A 16,355-nucleotide genomic window follows, 5' to 3' on the forward strand; every position below is an offset into this window, starting at 1 on the left:
AGGGCATTTCATCTCAATTACACGATAGTGATCCAGTTCCTGTCAAAGATTTTGCAACAGAGTTGCATACTCTGTGACAGATTTGTCTCCTTGTTTGGTGGCTCCGGTTTTTGTCTTGATTTCATACACAAGGGCAGCATCACAGGCCTTCGAGTATGTGCGGTTGATATAGTCCCAGATTTCCTTTGCGGTATTCAAGAACATGCAAGTGTCACTGATCGTTGGGTCAATGGAATCCCATAGCCAGGACATAATCATGGAATCCTCCTCTTCCCATGCTGTAGAGGCTGGATCCCTTTTTCCTGGTCCGGTTCAAGAAGGTGATTAAACCTCCCTTTGCCCTTTAGGTATGTGCGGACAATTTGAAACCATTTGAGATAGTTCTTCCCATTGAACCTGTTGGATGTCCGAATATTATGCAACTCTCCAATTTTCTTAACAGCATTGGATTCTTTGGAAAGGTTGGAATTGCTGGAGACAGTGGTTTAGGACATTGACATGGTGGAGAAGAGGAATTCGCAGCAATTAAGGTTGGAATCAACGGCTGCAACGGTAAAAGAATCGCAGCAATTAAGGCAGCGAATAAAAGAATCAGCGCTCAAGAGCGACAAAGAAGCGGCTCAGCAGCAAAGGATTCAGCAGTTCCGCAGCAAAAGAATCCTCAGAGCGATCACAAGATCTGTTTCTTTACGCGCTTCTTGACGATCTTCCTCGTGAGCAGCGGAAAAGAATCAAATGACTGCAAGAAACCCTAGAGGCGAATAGCGGAGGAGAGCCGAATGACCCTAAGCGGAAAGGATCGAATGGCGGCAACAGGCGGCGGTGTCCTCTAGGGTTTGAGCCCTGGCTCTGATACCATGTGGGAAATCAGAGAAATAATTTTGTATATCACTTACTTCTTTGAATTGATAATACAATGTATTATATAGGAGATTACAAGTACACTAGGAAACTAAACTATTTCACTGATTCCCTTAATTTAAGGGATTACAAATTAATTCTAATTCCCTCAATTTAAGGGATTACCAATTAATTCTAATTCCCTTAATTAAGGGAATTATAATTAATTCTCCCAACCTTATTTCCATCTCAGACACATCTCGACACCTGCTGCTTAGGTTCCATTCCAACTTGTCCACTGATTGAATCATCTCTAGTGTTAGATTGTAGGAGTGTTTGAAGCTTTGAGGTGTTAGTAACTCGATAACCATTCATGAAGATTAGAATTTCAGATTTCGAAAATAGAAACAAAATGTCAAATATATTTTATTTTTATTTGTAATGTAATCATAAAACTTTAATTTATTATTTATTTGTTATGTAATAATGATTTGTAGTGATTGAGAACTTCATATCAGAGTTTAAAATTTGTATCACATTTGATATTTTAATTTGTAATAATATAGTTGAAGAAATATTTTTTTTTTTTATAAAAGGATGATTTCATGTAATTTTATAATAAATATTTAAATTTATTATTATTTTATTTGTTCCGGCTCCTCTAAACTGAATACGAACAAATCAAATTTAATTCATATTGAGCACAAACATATTGTTTACGGACATTTTCAAACGCGAGCTAAATTCAAATAGATTTATTCCCGAACAAACCAAACGCGAACAAATACTGAGTTCACTCAACCTTTAATTCGTAAGCTAGCAAGTATGTTTGAAATCTAGGTTTTAGATATGTAAATACATAAGAATTGACTGATACGCGTGTAATAAATGCCCCAAAAAATATAACATTAAAGGTCGGGATAAAAGGTTATAAGCCTCAAACTTGATTCTAATCAAAATTCATCAAAAATTACTAAAACACATTCAAGAATCTCAATCATAAATTGACCGAAAACTAAACTAATATCATAACAAAACAAAAAAACTATCAAAACAAAAGAACTATAGAAATTTGAATTTCTATACAAACATTTCTGCTAAATAAAATAATACATAAATAAGTACAGCAATGTCACTTACTTTCCAATCAAAACTCCAACAAAAAAATTATCCATAACAATAGAATTTAAATAAAATTTTCATACAAACATTTTTTCTAAATGAAATGTTAAATAAATAAAAAACATGGTAACACAAATTCTGACATAATGAAATGAAATATTAGGCAGCAATTTCATCATATAGTCATAACAAATAAAAAAATATCAACCACATAAGAATATATCATAATATAGAGGCTCAGATTTATAATTAAATGTTAATTTCAGTTATAATCTAAAGAGTTGCAGTATGTGATCTTTAGATTTATCAAACATTAATGTAAAGAATATTTTAGATTATCATACCAATTTAAAAATTTTCAGCAGTCATCTAATAAAACATAAGGATTGCTCAAGTATAATATGTCATGTCAACTCTAAAAATATCAAATTCATATAAAGAGTTGCATCGTGTAATTAAGTCATGCCAACCTTAGTATAGATAATCATCTTATTTATCATCACAATCTCTTTAATAATCAAAATCTTTTATATGATTGCACAATATTGTGTCATACCAGATATAGAAAGACCACAAAACTGCACTGCATAAATAAATATGTAAAAACAAGCACAAAATACAACATAATATCAAAAAACTTGTGTAGAGTATAGTTGAATTTAGATGTCTGACAGTTCTCAAGTATCTCTTACTGAAAATAAATAAATAAAATAAATTTTAATATAATAAGGCAAAAGAAAAAGAACTAAAAAATATATTTAATGAAATGATTATCAAATGTGTTTTTGCATTTTTTTCAATGGATTTAATCCAACTTTATGCATAAATAAATGCATTAACAATTTAAGAAAATAAACTAACTCTATAATTATCTAGCACTCTACCATCAACACTAAAAGCAAATTCCGAGACAATTTTAATTATAGGTATTTATAAAATATTTCAAGTCATATTAGAAAATCGAGGATATTTTACAATATTCATCTTCCAACAGCCAAACACATCAAACTCTCACTCGCGCACACAAATAATCCCTCCTTTAGATATACTTGTAAATCAGGCTTGGATAGTTACATAAATCCAGAAACTACCACAAAATTTTTAAATCCAAACAATCAATCAAAATGATAAAGGAAAATCATAAGATCAACTGCAAATGAAGATATCTCATTTGAAACATTACTTGTACGACTAGGAGATATGCAATCAATAACATAGTTTTGCATATATTTCGCATAAAATATTTTAAGTTGGTTTAAGATTATGATCAACCACATCATACGACAGTATCTTCGAAAATGTAAAAATAATAAATTTGAGTTCCATTCTAGAATCTAAAATTGCTATAATAAACATTAGAATATTGTATTCCCCATAATATTTGTTGAAATTAATTTACATATTGAAAGTCATACTTCTCACATAATCATCTTCTGACATTGACTCATCTATCAGAATCTTCTTAACAAATATAACTACAGGAAAAAATTTATATGAAGTAGGATAGAGAGTAACAGAGATTATTTTCATAACAGTATTCAAAATTGAAAAAAAAAAATCTAATTTTCTCATATTTCAACCAATTTGAGTTATATGACAATCATTTAGAGTTACTATGGAAAACATTACGATAAATAACTATTTCCAACATGTTTGAAGTTTAGTTTCACTTGAGAAACATCAATAAACAAAGACCTTGTAGTTGGAACTCATACTTGTTTAGCCACTTCGATAAATTTATGTAATATCACAGAAGATTTTTTTAAATACTTCACTGACTGTCAACTATTCTAAATAATTTATCGAACCTCGTTTAGCCTGTTTTGGATTATTATTTTGAGAATATATCTACAATATTTCACATAAAAAAAACCAACGAAAGAACAGTTTTCCCATGAAAGAAAATTTATTTTTAATTATTTAGTTGCTATATCCTTACTACTTGCATTATCCAAAGTAAATGTAGAAACTTTGTATTGAAGCTTCCACTCCAACAAACATTTACAAATAGCATCACACATGTAAATATTGGTATGTGAAGGCTTTACCTCAGTAAAATTGATAATTATTTTACTTAACTTCCAAGTTTCATCGATATAATGAACAATTAAGCACATATATCCTATAATTTAATTAGAGATCCAACAATCTGCAGTTAGTGACATCCTATGAAAATTTTTAAGACAATGTTTAAGTTTTTTTTTTCACACACATAGAATTTCATGCAATCAATTTCTATGGTGTACTTTGAAAGTCTTAATTTAAAGTTTAGATTCAATATATTCAATAATATATTGAAAGAAACATGTTCAGCTATCATAAATGAACATTTATCTACAATTATCATCTTGATAATTGTCTCTCTTGTGAGTTGTTAATCATAATTTTTATCATAAAATATAGGAAACTCTGAGTCAATATAAATGTCAAAAGAAAAGAATTTCAACAACTTATTTTTTATTTAATAAGTCAATAAGTGGTTGACTATTTGTTTTTTTCTTATCACAATCTTAAATGTGTCAAAAAAACTGTGAACGTTCGTCTATTTTTTATTTTTGGATTTTTACCTAACAACAAATGCATTGGACAAAAGAAACTTCGACCCCTTGGAATTTGATTTAACATCCACAAAGTACTCTCATACAATTGATATTCTCTTCATATCTTTCTTAGCTTGTATGATAATACTAGTACTTCCATCAACTACTTCAACAGATTGAGAAAATTTATGAGAACTACCATTTCCATCTTGTATAACGACCGATAATTATTCACTAGCTATGAATATTTGAAATTATTCAAATGTTGAAATTGCAAATAACCAAACATAAAAAAAAATACTATATGATATGTCATTTCTACATGCGCCTAAGCTTCACATGAGAACATATAAACTTATACAATGTTAAGTTTCACATATAGCTAAACACAATAAAAATGTCTTCCCATTTCTGAAAAAAATTAAAAGAAATTTATGCCAATGTAAACTATGATAGATCCACAAAATTCACCAACATGACATCATCTATATGCATATATGTTAATATGTTATATGTATTATATATACCTCCTAAGTCTAAAATAGACCAAAGAAAACAATCACAAATGAACAATGATGATAAAATTTATATAAATGTAAATTATGATAAAACATCTCAAGAAGACATTCACCAACATGACCATCTATATGTATATATTTGAATATGTTATATGTATTATGTATGCCTCCAACTAAAATAGACCAGAGAAAATAATCAAGACATGAGCACTTATGACATGCATATAAAATTGAACGGATTTGAGCCGAAATACACCCAAACTGATCAAATATAATATCACCCAAACTGAAATTCAATAAATGCATAACTGAACTAATCATCTCAAATGAAACAGATCCACCAACAAAAGTGAACCGATTTGACTTCTAAGTGCAAATGAAACATATCAAGTACCTAAAACATAACAAAAAAATTGTGATACACAACATTATCGTCATAAACAAAACTAAAGCATATTGAGCTCAAGTTTATATAAGAAACTGAAAATGATGCAACAAATTAAAGAACCAAACTGAAACAAATATTCATAAAATAGAATATCACTATCATAAACCCAAATCTTCCTATAGCCGGTATACCGAAATACCAAACCCTAACCAAAGAACAAATGAATCACACTCAACATCCGCGCCCCAAATGGAGATAAAATCTTCTCAAATAATAAAAACGAAAGACAAGAGAGGGACTAGCCAAGCAACTGTCATAAGAACAACTACATGAGAGGAGAGATTCCAATTTCAGATAGAAAAAAACTCACATAAGTGAGTCACGACTCACAAGCCACAAACGAAAGAGAATAAGACGACTACTCCCTTATGGGTGAAAGAGACGAAAAAACTCACGCCATCAGCAACAAAGCAAAAATTGTAACTTGAAGAATGAGAGTCTTTCACTTGCAACTTCTCCCAAGAGCCAACTCAAAATGAAAATGCGGTACAGGGCAATTTGTGAAATAGGATATAGTCGAAAGGAATGAAAATTATTAAGAGGAATTGTAAATTAGAATTAGGAATTTTAATGAAAATATTTATTTTTAAAATTTTTTAGTTTACATTTTTTCTTAAATTTTTTTACTTAAGATTTTTCCTAAATTAATAAATTTATAATTATTTTTATTATATACTTTTAATTTTTTATATATAATAATTTTAAATTAACTTTTGTAGTTTGAAAAATAATGAGCCAAAGATGATCGAATACAGTTTTGTTTGTGTTCGACTTGTTTATAAACCGAGCACCAAAAAATTATTCGTGTTCGACTCGTTTGCATATCAAACGAACTGAACAATAGCTCCCTAGCAAGCCGAACACGAGCTGTTCGTGAACAACGAGCTTTTTTGACAACTCTATTACCATACATTAATATAGACATAATTGTATCTTCTGTTTCAATGGAGCCACATCAGTCATCAGTATATTTGTACTTCATCATATTCAATTTGTAAAGTGGTGAGTCTTTTATCATTACCAATCACTAAGAGGTCTGCTTTTTAAGTTCATTATTTTGAGCAAGAGCTTATAAAAATAAGTTAGATAATTGCAAGAAATAATGACACATTATACTGCAAACTAACATAAAAAATGATGTGAAAAGAAAATCATTTGAACTTATTATTGCAAAAATAATCAAAATTTCGTCTATTACAAAATAAAGTTTAATGTCTTTAAGTGTAAAAAATAACTTTGTGCAGATCATTTGACCTAGTGATTGGGTGCTTTGCCTCTAATCACAAAATCTTGAGTTTAAAATCAATCTATCAAATATGAGTGTGCGCACGAGTTAAAAATATAATGAAAAAATGTAGAAAATAACTCAGGTGAAGATTATACAGCGGTTAATAAGAGAATTTGAACATAGCACTTTGGTTACCCACTTATAAATCTCATTAGGTAAGGTAATTTGCTAGACTAGAATTGAGATGATGTTAGTCGATTAACAAATTATGCAGATTCAAAAAAGTAATGAACTTTTCCAAACATCAACCATGATTACACCATATCAAAGTAGGGCCGAACATCAACAAACTCTAACTTTCATGCATTTAGATCGAAGAAAAGTAATTATATACGTCAAAGTTGGCTTCCAAATACTAGATTTAAATGTGCCAAACAACCAATGAATCAATGAAAAAAGAAAACAAGTATGAAAAGAAAGAGTTTCGTATCATTAATAGACAAATTTGGCCAAAGGCAGGTAAATATGGAGGGTTTGTTTGGGATGGATTCAAACGTTCATAAAAATAGTGGTAGAATTGATTTATAGAAAGTAATTTTTTTGAAAACTGTTGTGAGTATTATAAACTTTTCCTTTAATATTGATTGGACAACAACTTTCTTACAACCACTACACTCAAGTAGATTTGATTGTAAAGAGTTCTGACAAAAAAATTTCTAAAAAACAACAACGAAATTATAGCCCAATTGAATTATGGCAACTTTCAGGAAAGCAGAGCTGAAACAAGCCAGAAGAGAAACTTTTGAGTAGACATGAGCAGATTTTAAACCTAAAATACAAGCCAGAAGATAAGAATTCAACCAAACAATCAAAAGATATAGCAAATAGAGATGTTTCAGCCAACTGAAATAGTATATGTGCAACTCGACCTTACAAATGATTCCTATGTAGCCAAATAATTAAAAAATTTGTAGTAAACAAAAATTAAAAGAAATTTCACCACACTTTAACTAAAACAAACATGAAATATATCTCCATTTAGCATCAGTTACCTCTTCTCAAGGAATGTCTTTGCATTTGAAACATTTTTACCCATAGCAGAAGCTTTCCATGAAAAGTATGATCCAGAAGGATCAACCTGCAAAAATTAAAAAAAAATGTAAAAAAGCCCTTGAAATTAATCAGATTTCAATGGTGTTCGTCAATGCATGCAATTAAATGTAACAATAGAATGGAGATACTGAAAAGAAGCTACACATTCATACAAAAAAAAATTACAAAATAAATTTAAAAAATATGGAGGATAATTTATAAAACGAAGCCAATTAATAAAGTAAATTAGTATTAGAAGCTGGATAAAAATTAATTTAAAAGGGGGTAAAAATGTGGATCAACATTTTACATTACACAATAAATTTTTTATATAAAACGTGGATATAACTAACATTTTGTTAAAAAAATATTTTAATTAAATGTTTTTTTATGATTTTATTGTAAATTATTTTTTAAGTTAAAAAATTCAATTTATAAAATTATGTACATTAAGGAAAAAAAATAGGATTAAATTATATAGTAATTAATGAAAATAAAATATTAAAAAGTTATATTAGTCAATGATTTTATTTTTTAAAAAAAATTATTTAATGATCTTATAAAAAATTATTTATTAAGTAAAAAACTAAATTTATAAAATGATGTAAATTAAGAAGAAATTAGGATTAAATCATATAGTTATTACAGTTGTAATGGTTAATAATTTATATTTAGAATAAATATTTTTAATTAAATGATTATTTAATGATTTTATAAAAATATATTTAAATTTCAAAATTAAATTTATAAATTTAAGTGAATTAAGAAAAATAAGAATTAAATTATTTAATTATTAATGAAATTAATTTAAATTGTCCAATAAATTTATTACTTAAAAATTTAAGTTTTCTAAATTAAATGTTTTGAAATAATTTCAAAGTACAATAAAATAACAACAAATACAAAATAATAAAAGTTTTAATTTTTAATAATTCAAATTTATCTTTTTCAGCGTTGTCAAAAAGCACTTGATCCAAGAGTATCTATTGATGGTGCTCGAAGTGGTCATTCTCGTACGTGATGTTTCTCTTCGTCTTCTTCTATCTCCTCCCCAATTGATACAACAACAAAAATCTCTTATCGCATAACTATTCTTCAACTATGGCGCAAGTTGACTTACAAATTAAAGGTCCTCCGAAATCTGATCTCATATGAAACTATAAATCAAAGTGACCACCGTCAAAAGTAATATGCTATGAAGCATGAGACTTAACCTCATATGATGTCGAAGGTCCCGCATATGTTGAGGGACTATGATAAGCATGCTCATATGATGCATCAACGGTGGATCTCTGCATAGTGCTTGCAAAAGATTTTTTCGGAGCATCTCGTACCACTCTTCTTAGAATGTTAGCCAGAGAACGTTTCGCAATATTAGAAGTTGATCTTCGGGAAGCACGCTATTGGTTGGTCAAACGTGTTATAATCAATATAACGATTGATCTACTCTGCTAGAAAACTTTGTGATTTCAACGCAACCTTGTTGCATATGACTAATATTTTCACCATGCCCACCTGCAAATCTCCTAACAATGTCATTTGATAGTATAAAGTAGTTCACCTGTATAAGTTCATAACTCATTATATCAAGATGAAGTAAGAGAAAAAACAAAAACTGAATATAAAATTATATGCACACTATTAATCACTCTCTACGTGATCTAGAATAATAAATATTTAGTGGTTGACTAAACGACCTTATCAGGTAGATTGACGTCTAGGATTCAAACCACTGCAAATAATATGTCAGTTCTACACTTTCATCTCTTAAAGGTGAGTTCAATGGTACTATAAGGATCCAATGATTATTCCATAACTGAATGTAATTTTGTAAAAAATGCATCTAATCTTTATTTGGTTTCCCTCACTATTAGTCCTCCCAAATGATCGATCTATAGGTTGAATCAATATGAATTGTATAATCAAACTGTCACATTACTCGATCTGGAAGATGTCACTCAACATGCTTCCAACTAATAAAAGGAACAAGAGTTGAGCATATGTTTATACTTAACAAAAATCTTAGGCAACCACACCATAATAACGTCAAAATATGATGTCTAAATAAAATGTATGTCAGATCTTATGATTTCTTATAAAAAATATAAATAATATATAAGAAGGTAGAGATAATTAATATAAGAAAATGTATTTGGCTCTTCATTAATCCGCAAATCTCGTCTGTATACATTTATAATTTTTTTTTCTAGGCACTTCTCGTAATCTATCATCATTCCATCTTAATACTATAAAGAATATTATTACGACAATTTAAAGTATATATTTAAAACTTATTACTTTACATACAGTTTACCTGAATTTCAATGGCTTAGGAAATAAATCACTAAGAATAAGAATATGAAGAGTCAGTCTGCCCACATTGAAATGCTCCCAACACCACACTTGTAGTAGGTACAAACATAATATTATATTAACACGAGTATATTGTATAGATAGATTTAGCTCTTTAAGTAAATGTGCTGGTACAAAGCATCCCAGTAAATAATATGTAAATACAACTAAATCTTCAAGTAATGATAAATACTATAAATGTATATGACGTTGATGTATATCTAGAAGCAAAAAAAAAACCTAACATTTATAAAATGTATTCACTAACATGTCTTAAAAAAATGCTGTAGGGTAAATCCTCATAAAAATTTGTAAAAAATCCATTTAAACCAATGAAAAGATACAATAATATGAGATTGAGAGTGACTCATTTGAAAGATTGTCACAACATCTTTAAGTTGATGAACTTTCATATGCTTAATAAATCATCGCAACAAGCTAGCCAACTAGACCAGCGCAACTCGCGACCAACAATTATAGGGTCAAATAGGACATCACCATCTACCTTAATGCTAAAAAATAATTTATACATCATATAGTGTGATAATCATCTCGTCTATAAAATAAAAATATTTACTTATTATATGATTAACTATAAATATTAACAATATGTATAGTTTAATATATACTCATCTTATCAACAGGTAGACAAAAAAAATTAGTTAGAGAAAATCATCACTATATCATTACAGTTATAAAATAATGGTCCAGCCTGATAAACTGTATTAAGTCGAACAAAATTAAGGTTTGCAATTTATAATACTTGAATAAATTGTGAGTACTGGACTGAACACTAACTTGCTTTCCTTGCATGACTAATATTCTCAAGCATCGTTCACTATAAAACATTTATAAAATTATGATATCACTATATTACATTTCAATTTTACTGAAAAATTATATGTACATCGCATAATTGGGATTTGATACTCTATGAGATTTTCCTAAAAAGACTACGCCCGAAGGTGCTTCTGCTAGTGATGGGTTAACTTCTTAGATTGAACTACGTCTAGTACGACGAAGATCTCCCATACCTACAGTCTTGACTATCTCAATATAATAATGAGAAGAAATCATAAATAATAGTTTATCTGAAATACATGTTTGAAATTATGTTATTGGGGCACGTCATACTATTGTGATCATTATTCCTACAAATACTACATACACGTGTACTTATTAATCTAATCTCGCCCATTGCATTTTTAATTCTGATAGTTTTTTGATCTACCACATCTTATAAATAGATGAGAAGGTAAAGATATGATACATGTTAATCGTTATATGGTGGTCATACGTTTCTCGGGTATCACATGAAATAGTGACTCGAAAGTTTGTCTACAACATTATATCATGAAATATTCGAGATTGAAATTGTATGATTTAATTTCTAACCTACAAAGATGTTGTTGAATGCACGCATAAATATGATATATTTGTGACTTTTTACAAGTTCACAAACGCTCTTCTTGTGAGATAATATCAACCCGAAATATCGTGCATCTTTAGGCCTTGGATCAGGAGGTCTCAGGCACGAATCTCACTAAAGCCTTCAGGTGCAATTGTGACCAGTGTCAAATATATACCCTCATCATGTACTAAAGACTATTTTATAATATCCTGCTCTACTGACCAATTAAATACATTTTAATATTCTTTATTTTAATCACATGACTGTTGAACGTATATTCTTCATTAGTGTTTCCTGTCCAATATATTTTATCGCAAACAATATCAACCTCAAAAATAAAGAGACGACACACTACCTTTTTAAATTCTCTCGTAGATGCCACAAATAATGCATAATGCAGCCCGAGAAAAATCTCATTAAATACTCAAAATAGGCTTGGATGTCTATCTGATATTATGCAAATGTTTTCATGTGTTCAAATTATCTTAACTAATTCATATAGTTATTGTAGAAATCATAATCCCGACTCATTATTTTCAGACGTAACAACTATAGATGAGAAAAGGAAGAGACGTCATTTCCATCAATACCAATGGCAATTAGAATTCTATTTTCTTAGAATAATTGTCTCATTAATATTAACCTGGGTGACAAATTATTCATCCATATATGCTTGAGTCGTATGCCCAAAAAATTCTATAAAAGTGTGTTGTTACTAACTCGTATCTCGGAGATGGAACCAGATATCATTATGCATATAGATTCCACCAAACGAAAGAATGAACAATGACTCTTAATAACTCCCAAATATAAATTTTATTCTCTTTCATGCATCCTAAGTTTTAAAGTAGTATATAATACGGATGTTAAATCAAGATTCCATTCATACAATGTTTTGATTTCAAGTGGAGTTATTATTGTAAAATTGGATGTTAAATCAAGATTCCATTCATACAATAATATGTTTTGATTTCAAGTGGAGTTATTATTGTAAAATAACCATATATAGTGACAAATAAATCTTTACGTACAATTTCAATGCATGCTCAACATAATTGAACGTAGATGTATGTGGTGATCCAACTAAGGAAATATTTCACACACCTTTTAAGCGACTACTTTTTGAAACATATAAGCATAATGACAATGGTGTGTTGAGTAATCGTTTTACACATATTGTACAGTTGATTTTCTTATTTAATGAATTCTTTTGATACTCAATATTTTTATTAATAAAACAAATATTTAATGCACATTGTAGTTGCTCTTTACTAAAAAAATATAAATCTAATCTATAAGTTCGTCTGAAATTATATCTTCTTCAAATATAAATAGTTTGGTAGACAGAACATCACAATTTTCAACTGCATCACTCTTGGTCCTGTGAATTTGATTCACGTACTCATTATTCTTGATCATTGAGTCAAAGATACCTGCATTCAATATTGATTCTTGATGGAATATATCATGTCCGTACAACACCACATCAATTTCACATTTCCGTGCACCATGTTCATCATCTGTTTTTGATCCACTTGGGTTTCCATTCATACATTATTCATAGTTTGATATCCACCTTCGTTAACATCTATACGTACTCCGATAGTTCGTTCTCGTACAAAGGACCTATATTTCTATAAAATAAAATTAAAATGAATGTGACAGGTCGAAGGTTCGACGGGCAACATAATCTACTGTTGTTTGGTCAGTCTGCTAGAACAACTAATATTGTATCTGCTTAATGACTGTGGAGTGGGTTTATTCGTTCAATGAGTTATAAATTAACTAAAACCTTAATATATAATTAAAAAGTAGATATAGCAAATATATGTATAGTTTACAATCTAGTGCATGAGAAGGTAAATATATGTTTTTTTTATGTATCCGTTTAGATCTGACCGAATAGTAAATATATGTTTTCTTATTTATAAATCTCTAGTAAGATTTATAAAAATCTTTTTAGTTTTAAGATTTTAATCCTTAAAAATATTATTTACATCTTCAACTTTAATTAGGACCTATAATCCAGCTTTCAATACAGTGTTGATCACTCAATTAAAAAATTTAGAAAACACATACATGAAAGTGATTATTTAGAAATTGCGACTGGGATTTTTATAGAAAAACACCTGAAAACTAGGTATTATTGTGAATCTTGCTAAATAGATATAAGTGAAGATCAAGTATTTACATAAATTCATTTATATATCATATTAAAAAGATGTTGAGAAAAATACTTTAAATGCATTATTATTAAACGTAATCATTTTTTGTACTATTGAAATGTTATGCAAAAATGTGATTAACGTCAAAAACAATATTATAATTTTTGTAATAATATGAATAATAAGATGACTTATTTTTAAGTGTGAATCGATGGAGAGTTGTGAGTCACAGATACTTTCACCCCGACTCATATTAGCGGAAGAATTGACCGATCCAAATATCACAATAATAACATTAAATGAACTAAAGAGAGCAACATTACGTCTATTATGAAACGATAATTTAACACATACAATAGTTTGATTCTTTCGACTTCCAGTGAGTGATGAGCTTGTTGCAACTCTCATTAATGATGATGTATTGTGTGAATTTCTACTCTTAGAAGCTACTAAACACATAATAGTATTTTACGTGGAGGTTGTGATTGCAGCCCTACCCACTGCGAACATCAATAATGATTTTACGTCACATCAGTCTATGGAGCAAACCAAAAGGGTGATAAAAATTTTTAGGTTTGTAAACTATATATATATTTATATATTAGCTATAATATATTAATTATATATGAAGGTGTTAGTTAATTTATAACTTTCTCAACAAACAAGCTCAGTCCACAAAAATTAAGCACATATGATATTGAATGCTCCAGCAGACTGACCAAACAATGGTTGATTATATTGCCCTTCAAACTTTCGATTTATCACATTTATGTCAACTTTATATTAATAGAAATATAGAGTCACTTGTACTAGAATAAATTACTGGAGCATGAATAGATGCTAACAACAGTGAACATCAAACTATGGATAGTGAAACAAATGAAATCTCAAATGGATCAGAAGCAGGTGATGAGTATAGTGCATGAGAAGGTACTGATATGGTGTTGCTATGGCATGCTAAATCACAACGATCAATATTAAATGCAAGTATTCTTAACTCGATGGTGGATAATAATGAATATGTGAATTAAATTAACGCGACTGAGGAGTGTAATGTAGTTAACAATTGTGATGCTCCGTTTACATAATTATATATATATATATATATATATATCTGAAGAATATATAATTACAAACAAACCTATAAATGTTATAATATTTTCTAGTAAATAGCCACTATAATTTGTATTAAATGACTAGTCTACTATTAAATTTGTTGAGTATCAAAACACCATATCAATAAAAAAAGAAGCACTGTATAATGTGTGCAAAGCAATCACTCAACACACTCTTGTCATTGACAATTATACACTTCAAAATGCAGCAGCATAACAGGTGAATGGAAGATTTATTAAATTGCACAATCACATACATGTACCCGTCTAGTTATGAAAAACGGGAATCAAAATTGCACCTCAAAATTTATTTATCACTATATAGGTGACATTTTATGGCAACTAGACTTGAAACCAAAAAAAATTGTTGCATGAATGAAATCTAAATTTAATATGTGTATTACATACATTAAAGCTTGAGACGCACGAAAATAGACAATAAAATTAATTTTTGAGAGTTATGAGTTATAATATTGTCCATTATTTCATTTGATGAAAGTTATACATAAAGTGACATTTGGATTTGTCTACGGGATACATGTTAGTAACAAAACACGCTTTTATGAATTTTCGGCATTCGACCCAAGCATACATGCTGTCAGACAAATATTTAGTAATGATAAGACATTACATCTGAAAAATATAAAAAAATTATATAAGTTGGCGTATGTATTTATTAAAATAACGACATTTTCCTTTTTGTATTCATGGTGATTGAGTTTGAAAATAATGAATAGTGGCTATGATTTATATAACAACTACATAGTTTAATTGATTTAGTTCAAGCCCATGAAGACCTCTGTATAATAGTAGATAAACAACCAGACCTACTTTGAGAATGTAGAGAGATCTTTCATCGGGCTACAAATAGACATTATTTGTGACATTTATGAGAAAAATTTAAAAAGAAATTGCGTCCTCTCACCATTGTTGATGTTGATATCGTTTTTGATAAAACATATTGTTCAGAAAACACCAATAAAGATGCGTGTTCAACAAGTATGTGACTATAATAGAGAACAATTAAAAGATGTGTTTGATTATTTAGTAGAAAATGACATGATGGGGATATAGATTTGACACTATAGCTAAAAATGCATGTGAATATTTTAATTGGGTTCTAAGAAGTGCCCTAGGCCTTCCGATCCAAGGTCAAATATGTTCAATTTATTACAATTTAGTTACATTTCTTCTGACACGTTTCAGAAATGTATCACAATAAATTGAATCATATAATACAATATTAATTTCCCGTATAAGAATGACTTTGCAAAAATTTCAACGTGAAGCTCGATTTTTATGACTAATTTGTATCAATTTACATAAGTATCGAGTTTTTGATATGAAATGTAGGTAATTTTGGATTTACATTATTTTATCAGAAGTGTGTTCGTGCGCATGTAAGAAGCCGAAAAAATATATCATGTTTGAAGCATGCATTTAATTGCAACTTTGGGAACTAGAAATTTAGACCATACAACTTTCATCTCAAAATATTTCAAGATAGAATTTTTTAGATAGACT

At 29.0% G+C, this 16,355-nt stretch overlaps 1 protein-coding gene across 1 annotated transcript in view; it reads right to left on the minus strand.

The window, feature by feature from the left end:
- LOC110037197 (proteasome subunit alpha type-2-B) overlaps window positions 1-16,355 on the minus strand; it is a 104,382-nt gene that overhangs the window by 15,782 nt on the left and 72,245 nt on the right. Inside the window, exon 8 of the mRNA XM_020741782.1 lies at window positions 7,749-7,834. Coding sequence (XP_020597441.1) covers window positions 7,749-7,834 — 86 coding nt within the window. The remainder of the gene's footprint in view (window positions 1-7,748; window positions 7,835-16,355) is intronic.

Source organism: Phalaenopsis equestris, unplaced genomic scaffold (genome assembly GCF_001263595.1).
Source record: "Phalaenopsis equestris unplaced genomic scaffold, ASM126359v1 Scaffold216725, whole genome shotgun sequence".
Lineage (NCBI taxonomy): Eukaryota > Viridiplantae > Streptophyta > Magnoliopsida > Asparagales > Orchidaceae > Phalaenopsis > Phalaenopsis equestris.